Consider the following 16,198-nt stretch of genomic DNA (forward strand, 5'->3'; position numbering starts at 1 on the left):
AACTTGTGAATTTTGTATGTAACCACAAACTAAACAAAATGGTGATAACTTTCACACCTATCTCAATACTAGGTCAACGTGAAGCTGCATCTGCACGGCTTCCTCCTGATTCACCCCTCTCTGCTCCTCTGCCCAGGCAGCGTGTGTTTGTCACCCCGCCCCTCCTCTCCGCGACGTGCAGCCTCCTAGACAGCCTCTTGGTGGCCACTCCAGGAGATACTGCCGCCGCTTTCCGACGGACCCGTCTCATTGAGCTTCTCTGTAGGTAAGAGATACACACACGCAGGGAAGCAGGGAGACTGAAGGTTTTCACTTCTGCCAGATTTGTCTGGACAGTTTTTATTTTCAATCTGTTAAAGCATTTGCGTTGCTTTGTTTCGCTGACTGTTAAGCTTCCCTTACCCCATCCTGATATTTTAAAACTCAGAAGTTCTGAAACCTTGTTTGTCCTCTGCCATACTCAAGGAATATGATACAAGTCTCCTTGATTGTTCAGAATGGAAGTGAAGGAGTTCTGGGCTTCATCTCCCTAGTGGTCATATCAGAATAATGTCATTGGGTTGAAAAGTCATTTTTGAAATCCAGTTGGAGTTGTTTACTTATGAGAGGCTGAAAGTTTTAATAGAAAGTAGTCTGATAAAATTTAAGGAAATCATGATTTGGTTCTTTGATGTATTTAATATTAATTGGCATCTGACCAGACTTTTTCTAATTTTCTGATTAGCTGTACGGTGTAGTTAAAAAGGCCAAGGAGATTGGATTCAGTCCAACATAGGTCCTGATTACGGTTCATTCTCGCACTAGTGTTGCGGCCTTGGGAAAGGCACTTTAATCTCTGATGTGTCATTAATAACACTAGTTAATGGGATGACTGTTAGGATTAAAAAGAGGTGTTGTCTGGGATACTCTCTTATCTTGAGTCAAGTGTTCCTTCCCTCCCAACATCCTGCTTATTCCAGCCACGTGTACCCACCTCCTGTTCCCCACGTGCTCATTCGCTTTTCTCTCTGTTTCTGCCCTTTGAACATCCGCTCTCTGAATTGTCTTCCTTCTCCTCGCCAAATCGCAGCGCTCTCTCTTTCCTTTTGGGATAAGAGCAGTCTCCGGAGAAAGAAGTCTGCTGTGCTTCGCTTACTCAGTGGTGTCCGTTTCCTTACTCCGCCCTTTATAGTAAACAGCCAGGTGAGACTTAGGTCTGTTTACATGTCTTGTCATCTTTTCTTCTGTGCTGCCTACTAGAGTTGGAAAATGAAACTGCTAGGTGATTGTCTTTCCTTCTTAAATGTTTCCTGTCTCAAAAATGGTCAAAATGGAGTGTTAGGAATATTTTTGCTTCTGCAGAGTCTGTTAAGAGTCTGTCATGATGTTGAGGGCACAGAGGTATTAAAGAATCTTATAGGAAAGGCTTATATTTCCATCCCTGTTCCTTCTGACTTGAATTTTTTTGCTGTTTTTTTTTTTCTTCTTTTTTTTGGTTTTTACTTTCTAAATCAGAACTTACTTCCTCAAAAGTGTTTTTCCTGTTTTAAATAGGGACATAAGCACCAAGATCTTTCTCTCGTTTGTCTTTTCCTTCTGAAAGGACTTTATTATATTCTGCTTGTAATAGGTTTCATTATATGTTTTCCTTGGAATTCTTTGTTTCCGACATTTAGCTGATGATATCTTTTCCCATGTTCTGAAATATTGTCGGGTAGCTTTTTATAAACATTTATTTCCTTCATTTCATAAAAATCCTTTTTCTTGAGTTCGTTCATGGTCATATCCAAACTGTAAATTCTGATTTGTTCATCTTCAGTAACGAGCATCCCGATGGTCTGAAGGGTGCTTCTTCTCTTCCTTCACAGCATCGCAGACGCCACCCTCCTAGAGACAAGCGTCCAGGAGCTCCGGGCCCTGCTGCCCACGTCTCTTCCTGCTGAACACACTCAGGCTCAGGTGAGCACCCACATCTCCCTCTCACTTTATCCCTGTGTGTGCGTTTGTGTAGCCTTCAGTGCCGAAAACGGAAATTCTGATGAGGACATACCGCAGGAGAGGAATGGAAGTCCCTTAGGGTATACATGGTATGATGAGGTTATTTGAAATAGGTTACTTAATATTTCAACAGGAGACATCTCTGGGTGGTAGTCAATAGCAGTGAAAGGTTTGAAGTCCTAGATTCTATGCCTGGTTCTATCATTAACCAGCTGGACCTGTTTCATCAAGGATTTGGGTATCTTTGAGCACTGTATTAGAAAAGGGGGAACGTTCATTGTATAGCTCACCTTCCCCCTCTGTGATTTTAGGATATCTCTGTTATTTCTACCTAAATTAAAGTTGTATAAATACTTAGTAAATTCTGTGTATTTTTAAAACTCAGTTTAATAAGGATAAATTTATGTTTGTTCCTTCACAGATATTTAGTGAAGTTGTTGGTAATAGAAAAGGTATATTAAGATCAGATTTTTAAAAAGGGCCGCAAGATTTATTTGGGGTGAGAGATAATCAAGGTGGGCCAGACCAGTATCTCTTGCTCTGTGATGTCTTCTTTGAGCTTTATGTGTAAGGCAGATCCCCTCCTACACAGCAGGGTAACACACTGTACATTATCTTCTGAACACTGGCCCAGTGCAGCGTTTCCGTTTGTGAGTGTGCTTGTCAGTGTATTGGCCATCGCCTCCATTTTTCTGTCTGTCCATCCAGCAAATCTTTATTGGGGGCCTACCGAGTAGCAGGATCTTCCCTAAATGAATAAAACAGAGAACCTTCCCCTCAAGTTGGGAGTGTAGACAGTGATCAAATACATATATGCCTGATGATGTCTTAGATAGACATCTAAGAAGAAAAACTAAAGGAGGAACAGGAAGTAGCGTCAGAGCTGGCAGGGCAGGGCTTTTCTGCATCAAGTGCTCAGGGAGGGGCTTTCAGACAGTGACATGTGGCCTGAAGTGAGTGAGGAGGCCAGTCCATGGGGCATCACGGGGCCCCTGAGGGTTGCCCTGTTCAGGAACCAGCACGGAGCGGCTGGAGCAGAGTCTGCGAGGCGGAGATGAGGCCAGAGGGTCCAGGGCTCCCTGAAGGCACAGGTGCCCTTAGTGGCCTGTTTTACAAAGGAAACGACGAGCCAGGTGACGAGGAGCTTGCCCAGGACTGCTCACACAGTGAGAGGCAGGGCCAGGATTCCAGCCCGCGCAGGCTGCTTCTGGAATCCACAGTCTTAGTCTTGCACCATGCAGCCTGTGTAGACTGACTGCTTCTTGCCTTTTCGTCTTTACATGAGATGGTCCGTTCATTCCAGAAAATTCTGGAGCATACGCCCTGCTGCGTTGTGCTGTAGGCACTAGCGATGCCTCTGTGAACAAAGCAGGCACAGCCCTGCCCACACAGCCTGGGTCCTCGGAGCAGGAGACAGTAAACAGTAAATAACAGGTACGGGTTTTAACAGGTGGTGATGAATGGGGTATAAAGACTCAATGAGGACGGGTGAGACCTCAGAGAAAGCCTCACCGAGGTGAGATGTGAGCAGAGCTGAGGAGACAGGCTGTGGGTGGGGAGGCAGAGCGTGTGGCGGAACTCTGCGGGGGCCGAAGACGTGAGGTGCTGAAACTGGGAGATGGCTTGGTTGGGCTTTTTTTTTTTAAAGAAAGAGTTGCAAACATTAAAAAAAAAAAGTTGCTTTATGAACTATCATACCAGTAGCTGACTGCATCTCCGATATGGCAGTTCACAGGAGAATCTGGCAGCTCAGATGTTCTCGCTCACGCTTCCTGCTGGCTCTCACCTGCCATGGACTGTTCACGGTCACACCACACATGCAGAGGGTAGACTCACTGTAATTGCAGTAGTGTGGCATAGGAAGGGGTCAGGAAATACTTCACAGCAATAAGGAAATTAAATTTCACAAACTGCTTGCATTTCACCCGATAGGAAGAACGTAGAGCCACCTGTACGTTTATGTAAAATGTGTCCACAGATTAGATAAAGAGAGTACCTTCCATCCAGAGAAGCAGGACAGAAGAACTCTTTGGAAGGAGTCTGACGCCATTTACCACAGAGGCACTTTATGTTGTTGTTTGGTTGCTAAGTTGTATCTGCATCTTTTGCAACCCTGTCGACTATCACCTGCCAGGCTCCTCTGTCCATGGGATTTCCCAGGCAAGAATACTGGAGTGGGTTGCCATTTCCTTCTCCAGGGGATCTTCGACCCAGGGAGCAAACCTGGGCCTCCTGCATTGGCAGGTGGATTCTTTACTACTGAGCCATGAGGGGAGCCCTGTAGGCACTTATGCCTCAACAAATGCCTGGCAGTCCCTGACTCTGACAGTAACATGGGAGGAAAAGCTGAGTGTGTGTGTGCACACGTGTACAGAAAGAGAGGCACCAGAATGGATCTGTGGAGTTCACTTCTGTGGATTGTCGCATTGCTTGGGCATGGTGGAGAGATGAGTCGTCACAGTTTGTTATTATTACATATCCAGAGAGTTTTTTTTTTAAAGTATTTTTGCCCATTAATACTTCTTACAGTATTAGTATCAAACACCATTCCAGAGGTGGTTTTATTGGTAATTTTAGGGAGGATTTAATTATTCTTTTAAAACTAAGAATAGTATTTTTATGCTGAAGGATAGTTGAGGGCAAACATTGGACATGTTTTCATTTTATTTGTAGCAGTCAGTACACTGTTAGGCTGACTTCTCCCACCCCTCAATTGTACATCTTGAGAATATGTTATAATCTTTCTTTACAGAATTGTAGAGCTTTGGACTGCCTTTTTTGCTTCTTCCAGAATTTTTACTCCACAGTTTAGCTACTTGAAAACCATAAAGGCTTTCTCTCTCTAAATAGAATTCAGAATTTGGCTTTGAAAATGATGTTTTGTTTGGTATAATTATAGTTGACACTGTTAATGTGACCAAGGCAATGGCACCCACTCCAGTATCTTGCCTGGAAAATCCCATGGACGGAGGAGCCTAGTAGGCTACAGTCCATGGGGTCGCTAAGAGTCGGATACGACTGAGCAACTTCACTTTCACTTTTCCCTTTCATGCACTGGAGAAGCAAATGGCAACCTACTCCAGTATTCTTGCCTGGAGAATCCCAGGGACAGGGGAGCCTGGTGGGCTGCCGTTTATGGGGTCGCACAGAGTCGGACGCGACTTAGCAGCAGCAGCAGCAGCAGCAGTGACATGCTTATGAGAAAAATAATGCTTTGTCTGCTGTGCGTTCATTTTAGGTCTTTCAAAATTATGAATATTTTATGACTTTTTAATTTATTTATTTTTTTAAATTTATTTATTTTAATTGGAGGCTAATTACTTTACAATATTGTGGTGGTTTTTGCCATACATTGACATGAAGCAGCCATGGGTGTACATGTGTTCCCCATCCTGAACCCCCCTCCCACCTCCCTCCCCATCCCATCCCTCAGGGTCATCCCAGTACACCAGCCCTGAGCACCCTGTCTCGTGCATTGAACCTGGACTGGCAATCTGTTTCACATATGATAATATACATGTTTCAATGCTATTCTCTCAGATCTTCCCACCCTTGCCTTCTCTCACAAAGTCCAAAAGACTGTTCTATACATCTGTGTCTCTTTTGCTGTCTCGCATATAGGATTATCGTTAACCGTCTTTCTAAATTCCATATATATGCGTTAGTATACTGTATTGGTGTTTTTCTTTCTGACTTACTTCACTTTGTGTAATAGGCTCCAGTTTTATCCACTTCATTAGAACTGATTCAAATGCATTCTTTTTAATGGCTGAGTAATATTCCATTGTGTATATGTACCACAGCTTTCTTATCCATTCATCTGCTGATGGACATTTCCATGTCCTGGCTGTTATAAACAGTGCTGCGATGAACATTGGGGTACACGTGTCTCTTTCAAGTCTGGTTTCCTTGGTGTGTATGCCCAGCAGTGGGATTGCTGGGTCATATGGTATGACTTTTTTATTAACTTGTATTATAAAGAAGTGACTTCTAATAATGCATAGAGAAGTAAAATACTTTATCACTGAGATGGGCTTTTCATGTGATATGCTTTATTTTTACTGTATTTCCTCTTTCGAGCAGGTGTCCTTTCTCCTAGAATACCTGTCCTCCTTATCCCGGCTTCTGCAGTCATGTTTATTGGTAGATCCCGACCTTGTGATTCAGGATGAGCTTCTGAAACCTCTTATCCCAAACATCATCCAAGTTCTCACCCTATGCACCAAAGATATATTAGGTGAGCTTTATTTATTTATTTTAAAATTAATTTATTTTAATTGGAGGCTAATTACAATATTGTAGTGGTTTTTGCCATACATTGACATGAATCAGCCATGGGTGTACATGTGTTCCTCATCCTGAACCCCCCTCCCACCTCCCTCCATGGTGAGCTTTATTTTTATTTAAATTTTTTTTTTTTAGTTTAGAAGGAAAGTAAATAATACTGAGGAAAAAGTCTTAACTTTGCACCAAGTATTCAGATCAAGGTCACATTTTAGGTTGTTCTTTGCTGGTATTTTTGGAAGACTTTTTATAAAGTGTCTTACAGGTTGGTATTTTAAGTGGCTCCAGGAGACCGTTTCATTATGCAGTGTAATGAAGGACCATTCCCCTGTGCTGTCATTTTAAATGAGGGTAAAGGTCTTTATGTAATGTTAGAAAGTACAGTGAGTGTTAGATGTTAATTATTCTTGTAAGCTATGGGTAAATAACAAGTATAAGCAAGTCCATAATATAATATCAGAAATTTCCAAAGGTCTACAATTCTTAAAAAATATACTGTAATGACACGTTGAATATAGAGCTAAGTAGTGGGGAAAACTAAAGCAACGTAGCTTCTTTATCAAAATTAAAATATGATAGTTGTCAGAAAGAGTTTATAATGAAGTAATCATTCATTTGGTAATTCTCTTTGCCCATTAGCTCATTCTTGTTTAGTCCTTTGCATTTATGGCTTTGCAGGTTTTGGGTCTGGTAAGTGAAGTGGTTTATGATGCCCAGCAAAGGCAGTCTGCAGAGTCTTATCAGCACTCCGTCACCCCAGTGTTGGGGGAGCAGTAGTTACTTACATGCAAGTTTGACAAGTGGCAGTGATGTCCGGGTGAGCTAGCAAGGGTACACCATGCGTTCTCTATAGAGAATAGGGTGAGACCCACCCAAGGGAGCAAGAGGTGATTTTTACATTAAGTGTAATGAAGTGTCTTGGTGAGGTTTATTTTTCAAAAGGCTCTTTTTCTTCTTTGTGTTAATAAGTCAAAACATTTTGATGGATGTTTTTTATAGATGTAGAGTTAATGTCAGCTTTTTATCAGACGTGGACTCACCTGTTCAACCTTCTGGCTGCACTGCTGAGGCGAGCTGGCCCTGCCTCTTTCCCATCTGTTACGATGGGTCTGGCCCGGTCCTGGGCAGCGGTGATCGGTAAGGAGATGGTCTTGCTGGGCTCGGGGTGGTTTTGCTCATAAGATTAAGATAATCCCTTATTTACACACACTCACACATTCTTATAAACAGGAACCTGTATAAAAAGAACAAAATGAAAATGAAATCAATTCCCTGATCAGTAGGTTGTCTTGGTACTATTTAATTTACCTTTAAACACTGCAGTTATTGTTGTGCAATAAACTTCATTAGGATTAAAAAACCTATAAACTTTATTACTCACATAAATTTGACTCACTTCTTTAATTTTGAAGATGTTTTCCATCATTTACACATGAAATTATCTTTCAGATACATTCTGCAGGTGTGCGCGTTTGTCTCCCACAAGCCCCACTCTGTACACCGCCAGCCTGCAGTTCCTTTCTATTCTCTTGACCGAAGAAGCAAAAAGGCATCTCCAGGATAAGGATAAAACAAGCTTATGCCACAGTCCAACAGTGGCTTCACTTCTTGACAAAACCCAGGAAAGTCAGAACTCTCTAGAACGACTTACTGAAGTAATTCTTCAGGTATGTGGTTTCTTGATTTTTCAAACTTTGGTTTAGTTTTTAAATAATTGACTTTCAGTCTTGGTCTTGTAAGAATTTTATTCAATCATTTGAATTAAAAAACAATGCTTATTACGACTATTTAAATAATAGAAGAAAGGAATTTGATAATCATTCTCCAATTCTTCTGTTTTCTAAGGAGTCTTTTAAATAAATTATATATATGTACATATATTCCCCTGTGAATTCAATTAAGTGCTTAAACTTTCTGTATGTTAATACTCATCATAGCTTTTTTCTTTAGAGGTGAGTCTTTGAGAATGATTTTCGGTCTTCTCCACTCATCCACACAGAACATTCTCAAATCTTAACGATTTATCAAATTCTAGTGAATTTCATGAAGTAGATGAAAACTGATAGCTCTTAAGTAGAACGCATCTTTTCATTCACAAGTGTTTTGCTCCAGCTTAAGTTTTCCTCGAAGGCAGTTTGATTTGCATTCTTTGCAGTGCTATGAAGGAAAAACCTCCAAAGATGTCCTGAAGAGGGTCGCTGCGAACGCACTGATGTCGCTTCTGGCCGTCAGCAGAAGAGCACAGAGACACGCGCTGAAGGGTGAGCCAGCTGACGCCTCAGCTGTCTTTAACTTGTATATTTTACTGCTTATTTATTTTAAGTGTAAAGAACTTAAAATCTTAGTGTCACTAAAAAGGATAGTTCCCCCCCTCCCATACAGAAACATAGTAAACATGCTTTGCTTTTTTAAAAAATTTTCTGTGAAGCATTCCATAGTTCTATTTGCAAAGCAGACATAGGGACACCAATGTAGAGAACAAACGTGTGGATGCCACGGGAGGGCGGAGGGTGGGAAGAACTGACAGACGGGACTGACACGCGTACCCCACCATGTATGAAACAGACAGCTAGAGACAGCCTGCTGCACAGCACGGGGAGCGTGCCTCGGCCCTTGGGGGGCCGAAATGGGGGGAAGTCCAAGCATGCATTTCGTTTAGAATAAAGAGATTACATGTGTGGATTACTTTTTGTGTAATGAGTCTTTCTCTAGAGAATCTATTAAATCTTAGAGAAGTTTTTTAAAGTAATATATCACTGTTTCATAATAATTACATGTTAGCCACAAGCATATACGCACACACAAAGAAAACACATAGTTTCTATAGGAATAACAACCGCATTAGATGGTCCTATATTTTCATATAAATTTCCCCTCTGGAGTGTCATAATTTCTCATCCAGACTTAGGGAACACAGGTGTTTGAGATGAAAGAGAACAAGTCCATTAATTTCAGTTGTAACTTTGCTGCTGAAACTCCACTCGCCTCCAACGTAGATGAGATGTGCGAAGAGTAATACTAAGTTGAAAACAAGTGGGTTTTAGCATTTTAGTTCTCCTGTGTTTTTATCCTCTGGTTCATTAATGTCTCACTGAAAATGTGAAAATAGAATTGGTCAGAGACAGAAAATATCATTTTTTGAGAAATTTGATTGCTGTAGATAGTTTTAACTTATTTGGAAATAGAGTATCTTTCTGACTATTTTGGACGTTGTCTTCCAGCCCATCTCGTAGACAGCTGCGTGGAGCAGATGAAGCACATTCACGCACAGCTGAACCTGGGTTCTCTGAGGCCGGGGAGGGCAGCGCTGAAGAAAAAGGTCACTGAGTTCTCAGACTCTGGGAGGCAGGGGTGACCATGTCTCGAGTCCTTGTGCTCATAAATGACACCCATGTTTGGTTGAAGTGAGTGTTTTAGAAGAAAGGTACAGCCACATAAATTAATGGGATTTCTACATTAGCAGGTTTGCGTTGGGATTTATTTGTGTGTGTGTGTGTGTGTGTGTGTGTGTGTGTGTGCACCTTATTTCTCACTTGAAGATCTTTGTGAGATTTATATATGATATGTTGTTGTTTTAAGCCTTTTGGAATGTGTAAGATACATTTTTATTGTACAGAAAGAATATATTTCTCTCATAGGTACAGTAGAAATAGAACAGCTTACTAAGTGTTTTCTATATGGCAGGCACTGTTCTGAACACTTCATATTTATTATCCGCTGCTCACTCATGACAGTAATCATAGAACCAGTAATGGGTAAAGCCAGTGTTTGCCCTGTGTCTGTGCAGTTGCAGAACTGGTATTCCTAATATCAGTTCATTTCCTTTGGTGACTTCTCGGTGTCTCTTTTTAGCATTGAGTCTGCTGTACTCATGACAAGCTGCATGTTCATTGTCAACTTGATGTAACATAGGTTTCTAAGAAAACTGCATTTTATATTGCAATAACTTTGGTTTATAACATTATATCAGTTTCATCTGTACTACATGATATCTGTTTCTGTGTACATTATACCTATTCATCACCAAAAATTTAGTTTCCACCCGTCACCAAGCAGCTGGCTCCCTCTACCACTTTCGCCCTCCCCTCATCCCTTCCTTCCTGGTCGCCACTCCTCTGGTCTCTATGTCTATGTGGTTTTTTGTTTTTTTGGGTCTGGTTTGGTTTGTTCATTTATTTTGTTTTTTTGTGTTTTTTTTTTTTTAATATTCCACATATGAGTATAATCATGTAGCACTTGTTTTTCTCTGTCTGACTTATTTAACTTAGCATAATACCCTCAAAATTCATCCCTACTGTTGCAAATTGCAAGATTTTTTTTGTGGCTGACTAATATTCCATTGTATATATACACCACTTTTTTTTAATCCGTCATCTGTCAATAGTCCTTTAGATCATTTCCATATCTCAGCTACTGAAAATAGCAGTTTTTATATAATAGCAGTGGTTAATAATAATAACTATGGTTAAAAAGATCTGCCACAAAATCTTATTGAGGAAATAAATATGTGTGTGTATTTATAAACATATCTACATGATATATCTACGACCATTATTACAGCGGTCTGTGTAATGCCTTGTTTCTACTGCATCTAATAAGAAACCAAGAAAAAGCCTTATTTAATCATTTTATTGGTCTAGGTGCTTATATGTTTGTCAGTTTCTTTTCTTGCCTCTTTTCCTTTTTCCTCTCATGCAAAGGCCCTTTACTTCATCTTTGAGAAAGTCAGCCAACACCCGATTCAATTGAAAACCAGCCAGTATGTGCTTTACTTTATTGAGATGAAATATGGAGCTTATCATATATTTCAGTCCCTCTGTGCCTGATAGAACAGAAATAGCTTTTCTGTGGTGGGTGTGCTTCTCGAGACGTGGTCATCTTTCAGAGATCGTTAGCTTATAAGTCCCCTCTAAGCCATGGTGTTCGGGCACAGAAAGAGCATAGCTGTGGTGTCACGTGACCCAAGGGAGAAGGAGCTAGTGTATGCAAAAGTGGAAGATGCCATTGTTGTTCATATCTTTCAACTGCTTTTTGTTTAAACAGGAGGATGGTTTTATTAAAGAATTAAGCATTGCCATGCAGCTCCTAAGAAACTGTCTTTATCAGAATGAAGAATGTAAAGTAAGTAGAGCTCCTCCTCAGTTTTGAAAGCAGCGCTGTTATGAAACAGTTTAAATTTCATATGAGATAATTAGGGAAACTGGAAAGCTCTTTGAAGTTTCCTTAGATGCACGGTTGATTGGTTCTTAAGCTCAGTGTTGATTTCAGAAAAGAACGCACCTAATCTTACTGTTGTTCGTCAGCCCTGATGACATTTCTTGTTCGTGTCAGCATTTTAACTTTATCCCTGAAACTTGGACTTCAGGCAGCTAAAGCAAACTTGAGTCTCTTTTTTCTAATGTTAGCCATTTCATTTTTTTTTTTTTTTTAATTTTAACTAAGATGGCGTGAATGGCTGGGTATGTCTTCTAGGCAGGATGTTTTCTCTGCCTAGGCAGTTGTTAGACATCTCTCCACAGGGAGGTGTCCGTATGCCCAGGAAAGGAGATGAGGATGTCTCCTGCTTTGGAGGAGAGGTGGTGTTGCTGTGTTGATGTCAGGGAGGTTCTTCAGTCCCAGCTCTGCCACTTGCGGGGCCCCTGGCACAGCCCCTCTGTCGGGACCCTCAAGATGTTTTGCCCCTTCTGTGAGCATTGGTGCTGTCTTTTTACATAGCCATTGGTGCTCTTACACAGAACACAATATCTGGAACACTTTGATTTGCTTTGTCATAGTGATGGGACACTTCTGAAGCACTAACCTCCACACAGAATTACTGTGGAAAATGAGTAAGTCAGAGATAACTTATGGAAGCTTTCTTTTTAAAAAAATTTTTCTTACCTCTTTTTAAACTGTTTATTTTGTATTGGGGCATAACCGATTACAGTGTTGTGGTAATTTCAGATGAACAGCGAAGGGACTCAGCCATACATATACATGTATCCAGTTCTCCCCCAAACTCCCCTCCCATCCAGGCTGCCGTATCACACTGAGCAGAGTTCCATGTGCTGGGCAGTATTACCTCTCTCGTTATTTTACTTGTGATAAAACTGGAAAAAAAAAAATATCTTAGAAAATGAACATCTTGAGCACGTATTCCTTAAGCTGTATAAAATAATTTACTCAAGACACTTGCCTAGCAGTTTACATTTCAAAGCAGTTTCGTGGGAATTAAGTATTGATATGTTTCATTAGTAATGTCGTTTACTAAATTTGCTGGTGTCCTTGCAGCTGGATGCAGTTAGTGTTCATCCACGACACCTCCCTCAGGCAGCACTCCGGCACACTTCCCAGGTAGCATCTGCCTGTAGATTCACGAGATGCTGGCCTGGGTTCTGGGTATAAGTGTAGTGCTCACATTTGTAACACATTAGCCAGCTATGAAAGTGTGATCTCTCAACAGGTCAAAGCACGTGTGCATTTCCAAGTTGTTTAATGACGAATAAATCCAAAGAAGAATATTTAGATGACTCTTGAGGATAAGCATAGTTCTGTGGGGCGAGATCCTTAATTTCTTTTCCTGTTCTAGCTTACCTGAGGGGTATCACACACTCCCAGTACTAACTGTTGGTCACTCTTGTGGTGACTCAGCAAGTCCTCCACACCCATACCACCCTGGTGTCGGTAAACATGTGACAGTGAGGAGCTTTCATACTGGGAAGCGCCCAGGGCTGGTGAGGTCTATGGACTGAGGGTTAGAGGTGGGGGACGGTGCTGGTCAGGCAGGAGGTGGCGAGACCTTAGTTGTGGTGAGGAGAACGGGAGGGGAGGAGCGGACTTGAGGATCCGAGGGATGAAGAGATGTAGAAGGACTTCCAGCCTCAAGTTCAACGCAGGCCTGAGTCACAGAACAGAATGTATCCGTGAGTAATGCTCACGTGGGGTCTGCCCGTCTTGGTGTAAATGGTCTGTGGGACATCGAGGTGGAGGACGGCTGGCAGTCAGTGGATCACATGGGCCTGGGGCTCTGAGGAGCAGCACAGACCCGGGGGGGGGGGGGGGCGTGTCTTAGGAGTCAGCGGTGTGTAGAGGTGTTTGTAGCCATGACTGTTGTTGAAATTTCCCAGTAGAGTATGTAGTGAAAGCCTAGGTCATATCCTTGGAAAATGCAACTATTTTAAAATGAGACTGTATAGGGAATGCTGCAGAGTTTGGAGGTAATCAAGGATAGAGGGGCTGCATGGAAATGAAGAAAAAAGAGCCTTTAATAGATGCCACAGTGCCTGAGGGTTTGGCAGCTGCTAAGGGAGGAACAATTTTATGAGCATCATCAGTTCAGAAAAGAAATTGAAGATTAAATAATGGCTGGGAAATGACAGCAAGAAGGTTGGTTATGAAAAGCATCATTTATAATTGAGAATATGTAGCTAGCCTGTATGTTGACTTCTAACAGGTAGTGCTTAAGTATAGACAGAAGTGAGCAAATCGAGGACTAGTTATTAAAGAGAGGAAGAAGCGAACTTCCAGATGGACTCAGAGCCCTGAGGAGGCAGGCAGGCTCTGTCCAGACACAGATGGATGGGTCAGTACTGCCAAAAGAGGAACTCCTGGTCCTCCCTGCCAGGCGGGAAGCAGGGAAGGGAGGAGACCCAGGTGAACCGTGTGGACGGAAGGACAGAGTCGAGGAGGAGCTCATCCCTGCCCGGTTCCGTCTTCTCCACACAACAGTGAACATGGTCGTCCTCTGTGGTCGTGGGGCTGCCCTCCAGGCTCGTGGAGAGTGGGGAGCATGGGGAACAACTCGCCTCTCTTCCTGCATGAAGTTGTGAAGGCATTGAACGAATGCCCACGTGTGTGTGCATGCGTGGGTCTACAAACTGCCTAGTCAGTCTGTTCACAAAGAAATTACTGCATTTGCTGCCAATAGTTATATTTTATCCTTAATACTGTACCAGTGATCTTCATGATAAAAACTGAGTTCCTTAAGAATTATTGAGGTAGCATAATAGTTTGAGTAAATTTTGCCATATTCAACTTATTTAAAAGCAGTGATCTTCTGACCTATCTGGCACACACATTAGGTATGTATATGCACACAGGGGAAAAGTGGGCAGGGAGGACTCAGAGTTGATCAGCATGTTTCCTTAACCAGAGAATCCCTTTCTTATCACAGCATTTGCAAGGGCTCGTTCAGTGCTGTAAGATATCATTGTCTTGCTTAATGTACGTGTTCAGAAGCTGTTTTTCTACATTTCTTACCTAAGTTGCAGATCCTGGTCACCCCAGTGTTACAGGGACTTCCTGAGACTGTGGGGCTCATGGTCATGGCGGTCCTGGTTGCAGGGTGCTGAACCTGTCCATGGGATTCTGTTCTCTAATCAGAACAAAATGAATTCTGTTTCTGTCTCCTCTGTTGGTGAAGACTTTTTGGCTTTGATTTCAGTTTATATTTTCATTATTCAGACTAATGCCACCTTACTGCTCTTCCCGCCACAGGAGGCGGCTCTGGACACTCCCCTAGTCCCCGTCCTGCACGCTCTCTGGGCTTGGCTCTTGATGGATGACTCACTGATGCAGGTTGCGCTGCAGCTGCTTTGTGTCTACACTGCAAATTTCCCAAACGGTAACCTGAGCCCGATGCTGCCTTTCAGTAATGTACCAAAGTACTGATGTTGTTAAAGTGGAAAAATGAATATACATTTTTAAGTGTTCCTTCCACTTATTTTGAGGGTGTGTTGGTTAGAGGTATGCTTTCCTGTAGGGATTATAAGAGTGCACGGTTGTTTTAAGTCCCTATTTGATGAGATAGAAGAATCATCAGACAGCTCAGGGCTTAGAGGGAGAACCTGTCCTGATGATAGCACAGGAGAACACTGGATTTAATAGGAGAATTGGGAGAGGGAAGAGTGTGATGGAAGACCTTAAAGACCAGGTAAAGGTTCAGCTTTTGTAGATTCTAGAGCAGGAGGCTGGTGTGGTGACAGGTGGTCCTGGGGTCGGGTGCTGGGTGACCGTTGATGTCGCTGGGGTGCCTCTTTCACTCACGCGTCCGACAGGTGTTTTACTGAGCGCCTCCCTTGGGCCCTGTCGTTAGTGGCCGACAGCCGAGAGTGAGAAAGGCAGGCGGGCGATGACTTGGGCAGGGAGGAGAAACTGTGAGAAACACTCTCTGAGCAAAAGAAAGTGGGGGCCTGCGGGCAGTGTGCATCTCCCATGTAAACCCAGGGGCACAGAGTTGAGGTTTAAGCCAGCAAGTCTGGGGTCTGCCTGCTTTTTCTAGCAACATGCAGCAGCTCAGCACTTGGCTTTTCCAAACATCAAAAGACAGGAAGGACCAGAACTGGGGACAGTACACAGCCTGTCTCATCACTGCTGTGCTGCGGGTGGCTTACCTCTCAGGGTCTGACCTCGGCCTCCGCTCTGGTGGCGTTTGTCCTCCCCCGCCCCCGGATTATCGTGTTCCTCGATTTTTTCCTTCTGTAAAATGGAGGCAGGAGCCATAGTGCTTTCAGTGCTTTATTGAGATCACCAGGCCCTCAGTTCATTAGGTCACCAGCACTGGCCTTTAGGGTGGTTGCAGTTCATGGGTTAATGGCCAAGTCCTTCTGCAGACGCACGAGCTCACCACTCAGGTGGTTGAACCAAAATGTGAAGCTGAGCGACGTTGTGACAGCTGCTGTTTTTGAAGGTTGCAGTTCCCTCTGTTGGTCAAGTTACGGACAGCATCCTGTTCAAGCCTCACACCGAGGGGCCCCCGGCAGCTCCCTGATGCTGTGTATCCTGAAGATGGCTTCCCAGGTGCCTCCAGAGAACACGGCCATTCAGCAGACAGTGTTCATGATTCTTTCAAACCTGGCCTTGTCTCATGACTGTAAAGGGGTAATTCAGAAAGTGAGTATTACGTTCGCCTTCCTATCATAAAAAAGAGACTCCGTGAAATACCTTTCTAACCCAGGAC

At 42.8% G+C, this 16,198-nt stretch overlaps 1 protein-coding gene across 7 annotated transcripts in view; it reads left to right on the plus strand.

Moving 5' to 3' along the window:
• The window catches only part of RTTN (rotatin), a 109,381-nt gene that overhangs the window by 81,928 nt on the left and 11,255 nt on the right, over positions 1 to 16,198 (plus strand). For all 7 annotated transcript variants that reach the window (XM_081562667.1, XM_081562668.1, XM_081562669.1 and 4 more), the window contains 10 exons: positions 73 to 265; positions 1,848 to 1,938; positions 6,061 to 6,214; positions 7,261 to 7,398; positions 7,711 to 7,928; positions 8,417 to 8,522; positions 9,483 to 9,580; positions 11,305 to 11,382; positions 14,737 to 14,863; positions 15,929 to 16,131. In XM_081562667.1, coding sequence (XP_081418793.1) covers positions 73 to 265; positions 1,848 to 1,938; positions 6,061 to 6,214; positions 7,261 to 7,398; positions 7,711 to 7,928; positions 8,417 to 8,522; positions 9,483 to 9,580; positions 11,305 to 11,382; positions 14,737 to 14,863; positions 15,929 to 16,131 — 1,406 coding nt within the window. The remainder of the gene's footprint in view (positions 1 to 72; positions 266 to 1,847; positions 1,939 to 6,060; positions 6,215 to 7,260; positions 7,399 to 7,710; positions 7,929 to 8,416; positions 8,523 to 9,482; positions 9,581 to 11,304; positions 11,383 to 14,736; positions 14,864 to 15,928; positions 16,132 to 16,198) is intronic.

This window comes from Giraffa tippelskirchi, chromosome 14, assembly GCF_054371585.1.
Source record: "Giraffa tippelskirchi isolate mGirTip1 chromosome 14, T2T-mGirTip1v1.2.pri, whole genome shotgun sequence".
NCBI lineage: Eukaryota > Metazoa > Chordata > Mammalia > Artiodactyla > Giraffidae > Giraffa > Giraffa tippelskirchi.